Source organism: Dromiciops gliroides, chromosome 4 (assembly GCF_019393635.1).
Source record: "Dromiciops gliroides isolate mDroGli1 chromosome 4, mDroGli1.pri, whole genome shotgun sequence".
NCBI classification, from domain to species: Eukaryota; Metazoa; Chordata; class Mammalia; order Microbiotheria; family Microbiotheriidae; genus Dromiciops; species Dromiciops gliroides.
In genome coordinates, this window is record NC_057864.1 from 193335151 (window position 1) to 193353310 (window position 18160).

Genomic DNA, 18160 nt, shown 5'->3' on the forward strand with positions numbered 1-18160 from the left:
TAGAGATTTAGAACATTTTTATATGACTAGTGTACCTTTTATTTCTCCCTCTAAAAACTGCCTGTTAATATCCTTTGACCATTCAATCAGTTGGGGAATGGGTCCCATTTTTATAAAGTTAGCTCAGTTCTCTATATATTTGAGAAATGTAACCTTTATCAAAGCAACTTGCTGTGACTTTTTTCCCCATTCTCCTGCTTTTCTTCTGATTTGGTGAGCATTGGTTTTATTTATATAAAACCTTTTTAAATTTAATGCAATCAAAATTAATCACTTTATTTTCCACAAACCTCTCTATCTCTTCTTTGGTCATGAACAAGAGTTTCCCCAATCCTTATATCTGACAGGTAATTTCTTCCATGCTCTTTTACTTTATGATATTGTCCTTTATGTCTAAATTGTGTACCCATTTTGAATTTGTCTTGATACATGGTGTGAGATATTAATCTGTGCCTAGTTTCTGCCACACTTCTTTGTGGTTTCCCCAGAAATTTTTATCAATATTGAATTCTTGCTCTATAGTTTGGATCTTTGGGTTTATTTAAACACTGGTCTATTGTGCTCATTTGCTTCTGTATACTATGTACCTACTTTATTCTACTGATTAACTCCTCTCTTTTCCACTACCAAATTATTTTGATGATCACCACTTTGTAATATAGTTTGAGATCTGGTCCTTCTAGGCCCCCTTCCTTCTTGTTTTGTTTCATTGATTCCCTTGGTACTCCATCTTTTGGTCCTTCAGATGAATTTTGTTATTATATATTTTTCTATCTCTATAAAGTAATTCTTTGGTAGAGACTGCAGCAATGTTAGAAAATTGTTAGAACTTCGACCACAAAACAACCAAAAGTAAATGTTTTAAAATTAGAAAAAATATGAATGGTCCCCAAAAGGAGATATGAGGACACCCTTCATTTCAGCCCAGAGGCCACGTGTGTGGAAGATTGCATGTATTTTTTTAAGATAATATTTTATTTTTCCCCAGTTACATGTAAGAATAGTTTTTAATGTTCATTTAAAAATTTTTTGAGATCCAAATTTTCTCTCTCCCTCCCTCTCTTCTTTTCTCCCTGAGATAGTAAACAATTTGATATAGGTTATACATGCTCAATCAAGATTGCATGTGTTTTTATATTTTTTTTTGACCCATTGGCATGTTTTGTTGATTTCTACCTTTTTCCTCTTTTTCTTTTTTCTTTAAAAAAAGATGCTTTGCTAAGTGGGCTGACTCTCTGGGAGTGGGGAGGAGGAGGGATACAGGGAGAAAGGTAGGCAATTTGGCAATGATACTGATACAAATGTATATCCAGAATATAGGAAATAAGTACAAAGTACTTTTGGGAGGGAGGGCCTTAGGAGCTAGGGAGTTGAGGAAAGGTCTAGCATGGAAAGTGGTCCTTGAGCTGCAGTTTTGAAGGAAAGTAAGGAGTCTGTGTAGAGAGTAGATTTTAGGCATGGGGGATGGCTAGTATAAGGGCATGAAAATGGAAATTGAATGTCCTGTGCAAGGAATAGTTTGGCTGGATCATTATTTAAAAATGGCATTAGTAGGAGGGTGGACTGTGGTTTGGATGGTGGAAAATGTAAAATAGCACATGAAACCCAAGAAAGAGCCAGGGGTCTCAAAGTGATGTGTGAACCTGTAGGGTTCAGGGGTAAAAATTATTTCCCTCATTTTACAGATGAGAAATAAATTTGAATGATTTCAACTGAAATATGTGATTTGAATGGTTTGTCCAAGCTCACATAGCTAGTAAGTGCCATAGTCAGGATTTGAACTCAGGTTTTTTCACTTCCAGGACTAGCCTTTCCCCCCCTTTTTTTTTCTTTCTTTTTTTTTCTTCTTCTGCTGTACCACGCTGACTCTGCTTGATGCAAATTGAGGCCGAAGTATGGGTAGGTCATTTAGGTAGAAATGTCCAGGAGTAAATCAGAAACTCACAGGATCATAGATTTAGAGATCTCTGGAAGGGACTTTAGAGGTCACTTGAAAATAGTCCTAAAATGAGGCCAATGCCTTCATTAAAAATATTTATTGGTGTGTTTTATTTTTATACTGACAGTTCTCGCTTTATGGAAACGTACAGGTCTGCAGGCCTTTTTACTTTCACATATTGTGAATTTGCCTCGGCGGAGGGTGTGTGTGGGGGGAAGGTTAGGGGGAGGGGGGAGAGACAGGAAGGGCCTGGCTGATGCAGAGAGAGGTGGCCGGCACACTATTCAAGAACACGCGGGATCCTGGGACGAAGAAGCTAGCGCTGGAGGAAGAAGGGGGAGCAGGGTCAGCCATCTCGGGGCCGGGCCCAAGCCGAGAGGAAGGTAAAGAGCCGGACACAGACACTGACAGGTGAGGACAGGGAACACGCGGGGGCGGGGACCAGACACGCGATACCTAACCACAGACCAACGGAAGACAGACACACCGAGGGATTCAGGGGCAGCGCAGGAGGTCTCAAGCCAGGCTCCTAATCCAGCGGTGGAGGTCTCTCCGAAAGTCCTTCTTTCGCTTTCACTCGGAGGTTTTTTTTTTAAAAGGATTTTTTTGGTGGTTTTTTTTTTTGGTGGGGGGAGGGGAGGGCGGTGTTTGAAGATGATGAGCACCAAGCCACGGGGCAGGAGTGGAGAGAGAGCACAGTACTGTGTAGTCAAGTTAACATAGGTGGTTTTTTGGAATGTTGATTTATTTTAGATTCCTTTACCTGAAGTCGAATTGTATAAAGCAAGAATGTCTGTATTACCTTCATTTCAAAATATATCCATTCCCCATCCTGTACCTAGTAAGTTATATTCCATGACAAAGAATTAAAGCAAAGCAAAAAAAGAGCAGTTCAGCAAAAAATAACCACATATCAACAGAATCTGACAGTATATGAAGTGTTTCATACTGATAGACTCATCTCTAATCCCTTCATTTTACAGATGAGGAAACTGAGGCCCAGCCAAGTAAAATGATCTACCTAAGGTCATAGGCACAGTTAGGATTTGAACCCAAGTCCTATGATTCCAGAGCAAGAGTTCTTTCCATCGAACTATGGTCTGGGATTAGATTTTGTCTGATGGGTTCAAAATGGAGATGCTGTTTTGGGGAAGACACCATAGATGTGACTTTAGAAGCATGGGAATGGATTAGAGCATCATTGAAAGTGAGGAGAGATGGGAGCCAAGGAGGGGACACTGGTCAAGGTATTCCAGATAGCTTGAAAACGGAGAAGAGCCCAATGGATTTGTCCAGAAGAAACTAGAGACTTTGGCAAGAGTAGTCTTGGGGAGAAATAAAGATGACCCCCCCACACACACACTTTAGGGAGCAAAAGAAATTGATTGTAAGAGAAATGGAAGAACGATAATTTTTTAATGATAGAAAAGCATATATTAAGCCCTTGGCTGTGGAGAAACTGAGTCAGTTCAGCCATGAGATCAACCCCAAATATGCCATTAATTAACTAAATGATTTGGGGTTTCTTATACAAACTTCTTCACCAGATTTGGATTAGGCTCAAAGGGAGCAGGATGTTGTAGTAGAAAGAGCCAGGTCACCTGGATTTGAAACTTTGCTCTGGCTTTTATTAGCAATGTGACCCTAGGCTGATCACTTCCATTTGTGAGCTACAGTCACCTCCTCTATAAAGTCGGTATGGTATTTTTGTAAAGGGGCCTCTGTTGGTTATTCCACCCACTTAAAAAGCAATTACCTGGGCAGCTAGGTGGCACAGTGGATAGAGCACTGACCCTGGAGTCAGGAGGACCTGAGTTCAAATGTGACCTCAGATACTTAACACTTACTAGCTGTGTGACCCTGGGCAAGTCACTTAACCCCAATTGCCTCACCAAAAAAAAAAATAATAATAATTACCTAATAAAAGCAATAAAGGACCTAATAAAGGTAAACAATGGAGGCCCTTTGTAACAGAATATTATACTTACATTATCTCTATCACAGAAGTTTTGGTGAAACAGGCACTTTTTAGTCCTTAACGTGCCATATAAAGATGAATTATTAATAATGTAGATAAAGAACTTTGGAAACAGCTTTATAAACAAATGTGTATATTATGTATATATGCACAATAAACACACCCATGCATGTATGCACATATTATGCCTATGTATACAGTACATATACAAACGCATACTATATACATACTGTATACAGTACACATATATGAACATATGTGTATTCACATTACATGTAGGCATATATGTATATGCAGTGTATCCGTTATTTATGTGTATCTATACTATATGCATGTATATACACATATATACTATATAAATATTTGTTTGTATACTATATGTGTGCACACAATCCCACATGTGTACATTCATGTATATATGCATATGCACATGTATACATTTATATATGTATGCCGTGTTTATTATGTATGTGTATATGCACACTATATGGATGCATATGTGTATATGTATACCAAACGAGTACATGTGTGTATATGTACACAACTCATGGATGTATGCTCTATATTTAGAGCATATGTGCATATGTGTATGTACAATGTCCCATATACTATATGCATATATGCAAACCAGTTGAGTGCATATGTGTGTACATGCATAGCAAACAAGTATACTATGTGTGTGTACATATATGTATATTTCTCTAAGCAATTCACTAATAAGTTGCAGAGAAGGTGCCAAACTGCATTTTGTTCCTCTGGAAGTTCCCTATATCAATGAAATGACAGATTTAACCCTTATTCCTATTCTATAGAGCTTTTAATATTATATTGTTGTTGTTGTTTAGTCATTTTCAATCATGTCTGGACACTATTTTGGGATTTTCTTGGCAAAGCTAGTTCAGTGGTTTGCCATTTCCTTCTCCAGTTCATTTTACTGATGAGTAAACAAGGCAAAAAGGGTTAAGTGACTTGCCCAGGGTCACACAGCTGTCTGAGGCCAGATTTGATACTATAGATAGGATTAATTATTGAGCTTGGTTGGGTCCTTAAGGACCAAATAGTCCAGCCACCTCATTTTACAGCTGAGACACTGGAGGCTCTGGGGAGGGAAGCACCTTGCCAAAGTCAGGTAGGTAGTGAGATGTCAAACACAACCTAGATGCTTACTTCTGGGCTTTATCCACCGCACCACTCGGCTTTTTTCTTTCTTAGTGAGGGCTTAGTGTGCTGCATACCATGGCTGTTATTGGGTTGATGTGACCTTTCTTTCTTTGGAAAGCCCTAACCCTTAGGTGACAGCTGTGATCCTCCTCTGTGACAAGAAAGGGTCACCTGCTCCTCCAGCTGTCTCTCTCAGTGGCATCTTAGTGTGGAATCCCTGGGGGGAATGCAGCTGGAGAATGGAGGAAGGAGGGCCCTCAGCTAGTTACTTACTGCTTTCCTCAGGGGATATCCTAGCCAGACCCTGACTGTCATCACCTCTCCTCTCTCAGTGAAAGCAATCGAACCCACCTGTCACTGGGTTCCTCTATGCATTTCCTGGTCCAGTTCTGATACAGGCCGCCAGGTGGTGCTCTCCAGGCTATCTCTCCCATGCCCTAGGCTCTTTGTGTTATATTGACCTCTGCTTGTCCAAAGGCACACACCCCTCCTGGAATTTATGTCTATTATAGCATTATATTACGACCTCTTGGGATCCCTACATGCCAAGACTTTGGGGGCTTTTCCTCACATTTTGTAACATTTTGTTGGTTTTTAAACACTGCTTCCCCTTCCATTATGGAATTATACTGTGAAACATTTTTAAAAAAAAATTACAACACTATTTCTAAATAGTAAACAAATTTCTTAGGATCATGGGATCATAAATTTATAGCTGTAATTAAGCTTTAAGATTAATTAGTGCAACTTACTCATTTTACAGTTGAGGAAACTGAAGCTAGAATTTTTGCTTCTTGGAATGTTTAAATAGTCATTTGCTCTATTACTAAATCCTGTAGAAGCATTGATATTGAGACTGTTGGGAGAAGTTTGGACATTATATCATTGAAATTCTGGTACCTAGTTGACAAATGAATACACACATATGTATATGTATATATGACCTTGAAACCCCAAGTAATTAACCCAATGAACTTAATTCCTTTATGGGGGGATCCTCAGCCATCTTCTGGGCATTTTTTTTACCTTGTTTACTATTTCTCTAACTGAAACCTACTTGTTCTGTTATTGGGTGAGTTTGAAATTCCAGTAGAATTACCTTTTCAGTGGCAAAGATCTATTGGGGGGAAGCTTCAGATGCCCTTTTGGAATAGGAATTCAGAGAAAATTTATCTGGATCTCTAAAGGGAATGCCTGTGGGAGTGGAATGCTGAGAGATAAATTTTAGTGGGTTTTCTAAAGAAAGGAACTCTTCAAGAATTTTGTCTAAACTCCAGTTGCGTGGTCTTGTGAGCTAAAGGAATCATGGTAGTTTTCACCCAGGATTATTAGTTTCTCATCACAGAGTGAAGTGATTACTTGCAGTCAACTCCGGGCTCTCTGTGGAGAGACCCATATACTCTGGGATTCAATGGAGACTCAGCTTCCCTTAGATGAAAAGCTTGATTTTATTTTTCTTTGTAGTTACTCGGTAAATCTATTCTGGAAGTGTGGACTCAGAACAGGGTTGGGGGCCCTAATGGAAAAGGGAGAGGGTTAAGTATCCCAGTCTCCTGGGATCCAAGGCACCAAGACAAGTCAGTTTGGATTCTTCCCTGAGAGTGAGGAAGAGACTTTCAAAAGACCCCAGGTCCTAAATCCCTTTGGGGAGAACTCCATATGCAAATAATCTGGGAAGCTCTGAAAGGACCAGGTTTCCTTCTGTGGCAGGAAGCTGATTATATATATTTTTTCTTTTTCTATTGCCTATGGGTTGGGGAAGGCCATTTTGAGCACCAAGTCAGGCACTTGTCGAATACTAAGTAAACAGTAATCTTTGGTAAACTATGTGAGATGTTCTTTGCTGAGTCTGCATAATTTTGTATTTGAGGACAATTATGATTTTTCTCCTGTACATGTGGGACTATATGAGATTATGTCATATGGACTATTTTGAGACTTCTTCAAATGTAAAAAAAAAAAATTAAAACTCTATTTCTATGTGTTACTGAGGAAGCTAAGGAAAGGACACTGCTTGTGCTTCCCTGATACCCGAGAGATTTATTCTGCATTAGAGACATGGACAGCGTGTTCAAAATACCCTTGCTGGGGGCAGCTAGGTGGCGAAGTGGATAAAGCACCAGCCCTGGATTCAGGAGTACCTGAGTTCAAATCTAGCCTCAGACACTTGACACTTACTAGCTGTGTGACCCTGGGCAAGTCACTTAACCCCCATTGCCCTGCAAAAAAACCAAAACCAAAATACCCTTGCTGATTTGCTGGGAATGAAAGATTTTTCAGATAGGGGAAGGGGAGAGTGTTAATTGGGGTGTGGCACCTTCCCAGACTATTTTGGATGCTACTTGACATATGGAAAAGGCTACAGGGACCTACTTTTGGGAGAGGCATGATGACAAGGAATGGAAGTGCCTTGGAGAGTTGAATATTTGTAGACATTCTGTGACTGGTTCTGATTTGATTTGGAGGTTAGGAAGAGTCTTTTTCTTTGATGTGTTTTGTTTCTTATATTTCAAATATTTATAGATTATTCCCACTTAATGGAAAGTCTCTTGTAACAAAGTAAAATAGTTAAGTAAAATTAATAATACAGCGAGACGAAAATTCATGCAAAATTTTACACCTGTACCTCTATTTTTTAATTAACTGAAATTCATTTATTTTCTTTCCCTCCCACCCCTACTTCATGGAAAAAAAAGAAGGGGGGGGGGGAAGCAAATGTCTTTTAATAAATATGCATAGCTAAGCAAAACAAATCCTCCCAATGGCTATATATGGGAAAAATGTTTGTGTGTGTACATGTGATTCTACACTCTTAATCCATCACCTCTTTGTAACAGATAGTATATTTTATCCTTGGCCCTCTGGAATCATGAATGGTCACTGTACTGATCAAAACTTACAGCTTTCAGGCAGCTAGGTGGTGCAGTGGATAAAGCACTGGCCTTGGATTCAGGAGGACCTGAGTTCAAATCCAGCCTCGGACACTTGACACTAGCTGTGTGACCCTGGGCAAGTCACTTAACCTTCATTGCCCTGCAAAACAAAAACAAAAACGAAAAAAACCTTACAGCTTTCAAAGTTGTTTGCTTTCACAGTTTGAGTATTTAGAGATAGGAGAATTCTTTTTGATTGGCCACATAGAGTTCAATGACTTTAAAAAGCACTAGCAACCATAACTTAGACTACACATTAGCTAGTCTTTTCATTTAAATTTTATGATAGAAATAATAAATTATTTATGGTCATATTAATTATTAATTTTAGTTTGGGACCCTAAATAGTAAATATGTTATAAAAACATATTATAGAGATTATACTTTGTGAACAGGTTGGAGTTATGCTAGGAATGTAGGGCTAGTTCAATATAAAGAAAACTTATCCCATAGTATACTGTTTCTTTGCTTTTGCTCATACTGCTCCCCATTCCTAAAATATTTGTCATTGTTCAGTCATGTCTGACTCTTTGTAACTCCTTTTGGGGTTTTCTTGGCAAAGATCCTGGTGTGGCTTGCCATTTCCTTCTCCAGCTCATTTTACAGGTGAGGAAACAGAGGCAAACAAGGTTAAATGACTTGCCCAAGGTCACACAACTAGTAAGTATCTGAGGTCATATTTGAACTCAGGTCTTACTGACTTTAGGCCCAGAACTCTATCCACTACACCACCTGGCTGCCCCTAAAATGTATTTCTTTCTCTCCATTTCTTTTTCTTTTTTTTTTCATAATTGAAATTTTAAATTGACTCTCCATATATACATATGCATACATTTATATAAATATAAAACATAAACATCCTGAAAAGAAGTAAAATAACAATCTAATAATGTGGATTATCCCCAGTTTTAATTTAAGTTTTTCTTTTTTAACTCATGTAATAAACCAAATACTTCCATAACATAGTGTAATAAAAAAGATGATTGCACATGAAACTGCACACCTTTTATATACAACTTGCTATTCCTTTTATATATATAATAAAGTTATTATGTAAATGTCTTTTTCCCTTTTTTCTCCTCCCCCCACCCTGTAACCTAGAAATGGCTACCATTAAACACAAATAGGTATATATGTGTAAAATTATTGTATACATATTTCCATTTGTCAGTTCTTTCTCTGGATGCAGATAGCATCTCTCTTCATATGTCCTTTATTTTTAATTTGTGGATTAATAATAGTCAAAACGACTTAGTTGCTCAAAATTGTGCTTAAAACAATATTGCTGTTACTGTATACAATGTTCTCTTGGTTCTGCTCAGTTTGTTCTTCATTATTTCACACAAGTCTTTCTGTGGCTTTCTAAGATCTCCATTTCTACCTGCTAATCTAGCTCAAATGCTACCTTTCCTGATCTTCCAGTAGATGATAGTGTTTCATGCCCTCCCCCCTCCATTTTACATAGCACTTGGTTGACATCCCTCATGTATTTGAGCGTCATTTAAATGATTTGTTAGTGGGTTAAGAATAATCTTTTAGATTATAAGCTTCATGAAGGCAGAGACTGTGTCTTATTAACCTTTGTACCTTCCCTATCTTCTAGCACAGCAAAGAAGGCTTGAAGGAGGGAAGGGAAGGGATGAACTATGCTAAGCATTTTACAGATAATCTCACTTGAGCACTTACTAAATATGGTTAAAGCTAAAATAAATATTTAATTGGTGGAATGGATGTGGAAGATATTTTCCAGCAGGGATATGGTGGGCAGTTAGGAAAGCCTTTCCTCTCATGTCTTGTTAGTGTCAGAATTTCTCATGGCTTCTGTGGTCTTTCCATTAACCCAGGAAAATCTGCCATCTTCTGCTACCAAGTACATCCTCTCATTTTATATTCATGGTCAGCTGGCAGTATAGAAATTTATAGTATGTCTGGTGTGGAAGGGCCCTTAATGATCATCTAATCTAATCTCATTTTACACATGAGGAAACTGAGTCTCAGAGAGGGGGGATGACTTAGTGAAGGTCACAAAAGGTGGCAAGTAGAAGAAGTCAGGTCATCTGACTTATAGGATGGATCATAAGATTCCACAGTCGGAAGGTACCTTTGAGGCCATGTAGTCCAAACCTCTTAGTTTACAGATGAGGAAAATGAGATCTAGAGAAATTAGGGGGCTTTCCTGTGATCACATAGCTATTAAGGGTCAGAGGCAGGATTTGAATTGAAGTGTTTCCTGACCCCAAGTCCAAGTCTGCTCTGTCATGGTGCAAGAGAAGATTGCCAAGCCTATTTCTTCCCCTTCTGCATGGCAATATTGTCCCTCTCCCAACTGGAGGTAGGTGTTATTATTATCCCCATTTCACAGATGAGGAAACTGAGGCAAACAGAAGTTAAATGACTTGCCTAGGGTCACACAGCTAGAGGGAGGATTTGAACTCAAATTTTCCTAACTCCAGGCCTGTTTTCTATCCACTTCACCACTTATCTGCCTAGAAGGCAGTTTGCTAGTCAGATGATGAAAATGTAGATTGCAGCTCCGATAGTCCTGGCCTGATAGAGGGCCCTACCATTTGGGAAGGGAAGAAGGAAGGTTGTTCCAGATGTCAGAGGTTCTATTCCTAGTGAGTTCTTTTTTTTTTTTTCGGGGAAATGAGAGTTAAGTAACTTGCCCAGAGTCACACAGCTAGTAAGTGTCAAGTGTCTGAGGCCAGATTTGAACTCTGGTCCTCCTGAATCCAGAGCCAGTGCTTTATCCACTGGGCCACCTAGCCACCCCCTCCCAGTGAGTTCTTGATAGTAACAGGTTTGGTATTTGAGGCTGCGATTCTTGGCACCATCTTGGAGGTAAGTGTCTGGTGTTTGAGGCTCTGTTCTTAGTAGATAAGGAAAGATCTGTGGAGTCAATCTAACTGTGCTTTGCAGATGTAGTGCCTGTTTAAGGTTGGGCCTATTCCAGACTGAACCAGTGGTTCAGGCTTGGAGCTGGAATAAAACAAGACACTCATAGATCATCTAATATTTAACAAAAACCAGTTTGCTTAACAATAGTCTAGAGACAATATTCAGCAAGGATACAGCACTTGTTCTAGTGGACATAGATCCTTGGGTTCCACATTTACCATGGTGGTATGCCCAGTAGGAAGAGTGTTTTATCGCAGGTAATGGAGGGAAGGTTGTAGAGTTTAAGGGATATTGACTTCTTGTGCACTAGCCTTTTTTTCTTTTTAATGTCTTACATGACTAGGAAACTACTTCAGTGGTTCAAGCTTTGGTCTTCTGGACCGATTAGTTCTCAAAGACGGTTTCATTGTCATTTTAAGGAAAACCTAGGCTATCATGTGGAACAGATACTTTCTAGTCTTAGTAGATATGCCCCTACCACATTACACCCCTCGATGGCAATGTTCTTTATGGGCCTTTTAGAGGATCTTTCTCCACTTGAATGGTTCTAGGGCCATTATTTGACTGCTTTGATCTTGGGGATTCAAGATATGTGGCACATACAGTCCTGAAGGAAGAGTTTATTATGGGTGAAAGAGAAAAAAAAAACAACCAAAAACAGGACAGCAGGAAAGAAAACTCCCTGAAGTAATACTATACGGAGGTGACTTAACAAAGACCCAAGCCTTCACTCACCCCTTTCAGAAGAACCACCAAAAACAAACCTAAAAAAACCCTTCTAAAAATAAATTCTCCTAGTGAAAACAGAATAACCAACATACTGAGAGAGAGACCAGTTGCCACTGCAGGATAGGGGCTTGGCTTGAGATCTCAGCCACCAAGAGAGGAGACCTTTCCCCCTCTCTGCCCACCTGTTTTTTGTTTCTTTTGTGGGGCAATGAGGCTTAAATGACTTCTCCTGGGTCACACAGATAGTAAGTATCAAGTGTTTGAGTTAAGATTTGAACTCAGGTTCTCCTGAATCCAGGGCTGGTGCTTTATCCACTGTGCCACCTAGCTGCGTGCCCCCCAACTCTGCCCACCTGCCCCCTATGAATGACCTCCATATGTCTGTCTTCTGTCTGTCCACTCTTTGGTATCACGTGTCTGTTCCCAGACTCTGCATATGTCGCTCGTCCCCTTCTGTCTGTGTCTGTATCCAGCCTTCATGTGTCTGTGTCCCTGAGTGTTCTTCCTTTTGTTTCTGACCAGGCCCCCATATGACCGACCTTGGCTCAAATTTGTTCCTCCTCTTGCTCTCACTTCTCTGTCTCTACCACCCCACCCGCCTCAACCCATGTCTTTGAACTGTAAGCTGGCCCTCTCCCTCCATGAGTACACAGTCCCCTTCCTGTCTCTCTCCTCTCCCTCCCTTCCCCACTTCTGGGGTAAATTCACACTGAGTAGAAATTACTTTACATAAAGTCTGCTGAAGGGTTCACTTACATAAATCAATAGCTTTTTTTCTTTTCTTCTTGTCTCCCTCAGTTAGATTGCAAGCTCCTTGAAGGCAGGGACACTCTTTTGCCTCTCTTGCCCCGTTTCTTAGCACAATACCTGGCATATAACAAGCACTTAATAAATGTTTGACTAGCTACCTAAATGGGGTGATCCCACTAACCTTCTCAGCATCTTTCCAATGGAAGTGTTTCTCTACTATGTGTGTTGCCTTTCTCATTAGAATGTAAATCCCTTGAGGTCTAGAACTGTCTTTGTTTTTTTTTTTAGTGAGGCAGTTGGGGTTAAGTGACTTGCCCAGGGTCACACAGGTAGTAAGTGTCAAGTGTCTGAGTCCAGATTTGAACTCAGGTCCTCCTGAATCCAGGGCCTGTGCTTTATCCACTGCACCACCTAGCTACCCCCTCAGCCCTGTTTTTATGCTCCTTTGCTTTCTGATTATGGGAAAAGTGAGTTCCTTCTTCTTCCTCATATCTTCCCTAATGCCCCCTCCCCCTTTTTCCTTTCTTAAAAGCCAAACAGTAGGAAGCTAGGTGGCACAGTGGAAAAACAACAACCCTGGATTCAGGAGGACCTGAGTTCAAATCCAGCCTCAGACACTTGACACTAGCTGTGTGACCTTGGGAAAGTCACTTAACCCTCATTGCCCCACAAAAATAATAATAATAATAAAAGATAATTTATTTCGGGGACGGCTAGGTGGCGCAGTGGATAAAGCACCAGCCCTGGAGTCAGGAGTACCTGAGTTCAAATCCGGCCTCAGACACTTAACACTTACTAGCTGTGTGACCCTGGGCAAGTCGCTTAACCCCAATTGCCTCACTAAAAAAAAAAAAAAAAGCCAAGCAATAGAACAATACTATACCCAGGCCTAGTGGTGTTTATCTTTTCTTGTCCTATTTGAATGTAAGGACTTTATCATCATTTGTCTTTGTTGTTGTTCAGTTTACTCTTCCTGATGCCATTTGGGTTTTACTTGGCAAAGATACTTACTGGTTTGCCACTTTCTTCTCCAACTGATTTGACACATGAGGAAACTGAGGCAAACAGGGTTAAGTGACTTGCTCAGGGTCATACAGCTAGTAAGTGTCTGAGGCCAGATTTGAACTCAGGAAAAGGAGTCTTTCTGACTCCAGTCTTGGCTCTACTGTGCCACCTAGCTGTCTTATCACCATTTAGCCTCTTCTAATTAATTGCTCAAATGTATTTCCCTTTCTAATTTCTTTTGACAACTTTGTTTGCATTTGAAAGTTTCTTCTAGACTCAAGTCTTTTTTTTTTTTAGTAAAAAATGTGTGATTCCTCTATTCTACTGAAGATCTACTTTTCCCCTGGATGATATTCAGTTTCTCTGGTATAAATTATTCTTGGTTGTAAGCCTTTTTCCTTTTTCTTTTGGGAATGTTGTATTATAAGATTTTCATTCCTTTATGATAGCTGATGTCACATCTTGTGTAGTCCTGACTGTGTCTTCTTAGTACCTGAACTCTTATTGGATGTTTGCATTATTATTATTATTAAACTGGATTGTGGCTATGAAATACCTGGGTGCTTTTAATTTGAGGTTTATTCCAAGAGGTGATCAGTAGATATTTTCCAGACTCCTGTATCTGGCCATCTGATCACTCAAGTTTCCTCTTCCTTCACAGTAACCCTTCATTTCAAACACAAGGAGAGCCACACTCCCTAGCTAATCCTGGCTGTGCTCACTGTTCTGGGCCAGGCCTGACTTGGGTTGGTTGGGTGGTTTAGGCTTAGGATTAGAACAAAATGAGACACAGATAGACCATTGTCATAAAAATTGTCCAATAATTCATTGACAGGTACTGCTGATGATCTTACTTATCAATAAGCAGAAATATTTTAATAACTTGCTTATTATATGCTTAGAGAATAGACTCACCCAGTGAGCCCTGAGCAGCAGTTTCAGCAAACCAGGACAGATGCAGTGGAATTTTACTGAGGGCAGAAGGAGAAGGTAAAGATTTACATATCATAGAAGAACTAGCGGAAGGGGAAGATCACATCAGGGAAAATGATAAACAAGTCAGTAAACATAAGGGATAAAGCTGGAATTTGTAGACTGACCATTAATACCCAAACTGTACCTAGTTACTTGACATACTCATCTTAAGTAAATAGAGGTAATAAGGTTGAGCCAGAAAGTCTATTGCTAATCAACCAATTAATCACTGGAGCTAAAATATGATGTTAGCTAAATTTTGCAAGCTCTGGCTAGTTAGGGAGATGTCAGTATAGAAAATTTTCTTCTCATTCCATCAACCAATTAACAAACATTTAAAAAAATTATTAACATTTATTATGCACCAACTATGTACCTGGTACTCCTAGACACTGAGAATACAAAGGCAGGGGAAAAAAAAGAAAAAGAAAGGGGCTGCTAGGTGGTATGGTGGATAAGGCACCGGCCCTGGATTCAGGAGGACCTGAGTTGAAATCCGGCCTCAGACAATTGACATTTACTAGCTCTGTGACCCTGGACAAGTCACTTAACCCTCATTTTCCCCGCAAAAATAAACAAACAAACAAATAAATAAATAAATAGAAGTTAGGGCCTTTTCCATGTTCAGTTTTGTATTCCAGTCCCCAATATTTAGTATTGCTTAATAAATTCTTATTAAATTGAATTGAATTTCTACTCACAGCCATCCTTAGGACATGCATTATGGTTTGAGGTTAAGGAAAGTCTGTGGTTATTGAAAAGACAAAATATCATATAGAGATCAAACCCCTATTTCTGGTGACATTAGCCTCATACTTCAACCCCGTGATCTGTAGAATTAATTATAACAGGCAGAGCCATGACTAGATTTCAGGTATCCACAGTCTCAAGCCAGGGATCTTCATATCTCACATAGTCAGCATATCTGTCTGAACTAAGTGCCCAGACACTTTTTCAGCTGGCCTAACTTAGGGAGAATCATGGACTGATTTGGGAGAGCCCTCACTACCTCAGCAAAAGCGCTAAGGTTTCAGCCTGGGCGGCTCCTGTCTTAAGTGTATCTTGACAGGCAGGCATCCTGACCCCAGGGATCTGCCACCTGCTTCCTAAGATGCAAGCTATTTCACACTTTGGGTTCCCAGCTGCTGCCCTTCCCCCTCCTCTGTCCGGCTCTGTCTTCTCTGGTTTCATTCCCGTCTCCTCCTCTCAGCCATCCCTGTTCTACCTCCATCCCTGTTAACCAATCCTTCAGGTCCCTTCTACTCCAGCCCCAGCTCCATGCTTCCCCACAGTTATTTCCTCTCTTCTCACCCCCTTCCAACCCCACACTTTTGTGGTAGGACTATGGGATTGTTTTTTTTTGTTTTGTTTTTGTTTTTTTTTTAGTGAGGCAATTGGGGTTAAGTGACTTGCCCAGGGTCACACAGCTAGTAAGTGTTAAGTGTCTGAGGCTGGATTTGAACTCAGGTACTCCTGACTCCAGGAGTGCTCTATCCACTGTGCCACCTAGCTGCTCTGGACCATGTTTTAGACCTGTCTGGCATCCTGGGTTTAGCACATCCTTTAGATTTTTATCCCATCAACCTATATTTATAGAAATTGTTATTATATTTCACCTTAGAAATCAAATAGATGAAAGAAAGAACATGTTCTGCCCTTCGGGTTTTTTTTTTTCATCAATCAACTTTTAATGTTGAAAAGAAGAATGGAGGCAAAGGAAGGGGGAAGAGGAAAGGTGGGGCAGCCACCCCTGCTCCCAAGAGAATAAAGACAAAAAAAAAGAGATAAACACAAACCAGACACTTTCAATTGGCCTTACAAGTCAAGGGGGTAAGGGAAAGGGAGACAACACAAACTCAGACATTTGTTTAAAAAAAGTCTAATATCCAAGCAATTTATCACAGACAGCACATCCTTCACTGCCCAGTTTATAATACAAGGAACATCCTATCACTGCCCAGCCCCCCCCCCCCCCCATTGCAGGTTTCTTTTTTTTTTTTTTTTTTTTAATTTTTTTTCCTTTTAGTGAGGCGATTGGGGTTAAGTGACTTGCCCAGGGTCACACAACTAGTAAGTGTTATGTGTCTGAGGCCGGATTTGAACTCAGGTACTCCTGACTTCAAGGCCAGCGCTCTATCCACTGCACCACCTAGCTGCCCCTGCAGGTTTCTTCTAGCATTGTAAAGAAAGGTGGAAAGCACAGAAGACTTGGGGCAATGGTAACATATTCTGCCAGGACTTAAGCTTGAAAAAATGAGCTTTATTTCTCCCTAATTCCCTGACATCTACTCTGCCCCCATAGCAGAATTTTGGACAAGACATAAGAAATCAGCAGTTCAAGGCATTAGCTTTTCCACTTTCACCTCAATTTCACCATTTCACCCTCTTTAAGCTTCTACATTGCCCTAAGCTGAAGCCCTCTCCTCTCCCCTATCAGGGATCCCTCTACTTCCGTCATGACTTTCTCCCCCTCTTCATCTAGGCTGCAAGACAAGTTCCCACAGGAGTTCCCCCCAAATCCCTCTCCACTTATTCACAAAAGCCACCAGCTCTGCTCCCCCATCCCTGAAACACTGTCACACACTCTGCTAGAGGCTCCCTATTTCATTGTCAAACCTTCTCTAGGCTACAACAGAGAACCAGCTCCAAGGATGCCAGAGGCTAAGACTTCTCTGGTCAATACACCCGATCCTTGTCAAGCCTCTGCAGGAGAGCAGCAGTATCTCCTGCTCTAGGTAGTTGGAGAGCTAAAGTGATACTGTGTCCAGATCACTCAGCTGCCCCACAATCCTCTTTATCTGTGCCCTTCTACAAACACACACACACACACACACACACACACACACACATTCTCTGTCTCTCTCAAAGACTCCTTAAATACAGAAAAGAGGAAGGTTCTGCCCTTCAGTTTTGAGGGAGGAGGGAAATGGGATGACACTTTCCTTTACTAAAACCACAGAGTATTAGAGCTGGAAAGGACCCTACAGATCATCCGGCTCAACCTCTTCATTTTAGTCATTCATTCATCTGTCTCTCTATTCACTTGTTTATTTATTTGCTCATTGATTAATTTATTGGGGAATTTTATTTTTTTTTATTGTGAATGTGACAAACAAGACCATTTCCATAGCAAAAGAACAGAAAAAAGGATTTAATATAAAATTATGAGGGTACAGGCTATTTTATTTTATTCTGTGGGGCAAGGAAGATTCAGTGACTTGCCCAGGGTCTCACAGCTAGTAAGTGTCAAGTGTCTGAGACTGTATTTGAACTCAGGTCCTCCTGAATTCAGGGCCGGTATTTTATCCACTGTGTCCCCCAGTTATTTTATTTTAAAAACTCATAGTACATTTAGCACAACAGTACCAATGCCGTCTGATTGTCTGTGTCCCTTTCTGAACTTCCTTCTCTCTTCTATGTATTTTTTTGGGGGGGCAGGATAATGAGGGTTAAGTGACTTGCCCAGAGTCACACAGCTAGTAAGTGTCAAGTGTCTGAGGTCCGATTTGAACTCAGGTCCTCCTGAATCCAGGACTGGTGCTCAAATGAAACATTTATACAGTTTTTAGTGCCTGGAACAGAGTAGGCACTTAACAAATACTTATTCCTTCATCCCCCAAAATTGTAATATATTGTTCTCTGAGTTCTGTGCATTTCACTCTACATCAGTTCATACAAGGATTTATAGATTTCTCTGAATCCATCCCTTTCATTATTTCTCTTTGAAATAACCATAACTTATTAGTCCAGCCGTTCCTCAGTTGATGAGCACCCACTTTATTTCCTGTTCTT

At 40.3% G+C, this 18160-nt stretch overlaps 1 protein-coding gene across 2 annotated transcripts in view; it reads left to right on the forward strand.

Annotated features, from left to right (window-relative positions):
• Window positions 1–2176: 2176 nt before the first annotated feature.
• MYL4 (myosin light chain 4) overlaps window positions 2177–18160 on the forward strand; it is a 40159-nt gene continuing 24175 nt past the window's right edge. For both annotated transcript variants that reach the window (XM_044005213.1, XM_044005214.1), the window contains exon 1: window positions 2177–2350. In XM_044005213.1, coding sequence (XP_043861148.1) covers window positions 2196–2350 — 155 coding nt within the window. In that variant the 5' untranslated portion in view covers window positions 2177–2195. The remainder of the gene's footprint in view (window positions 2351–18160) is intronic.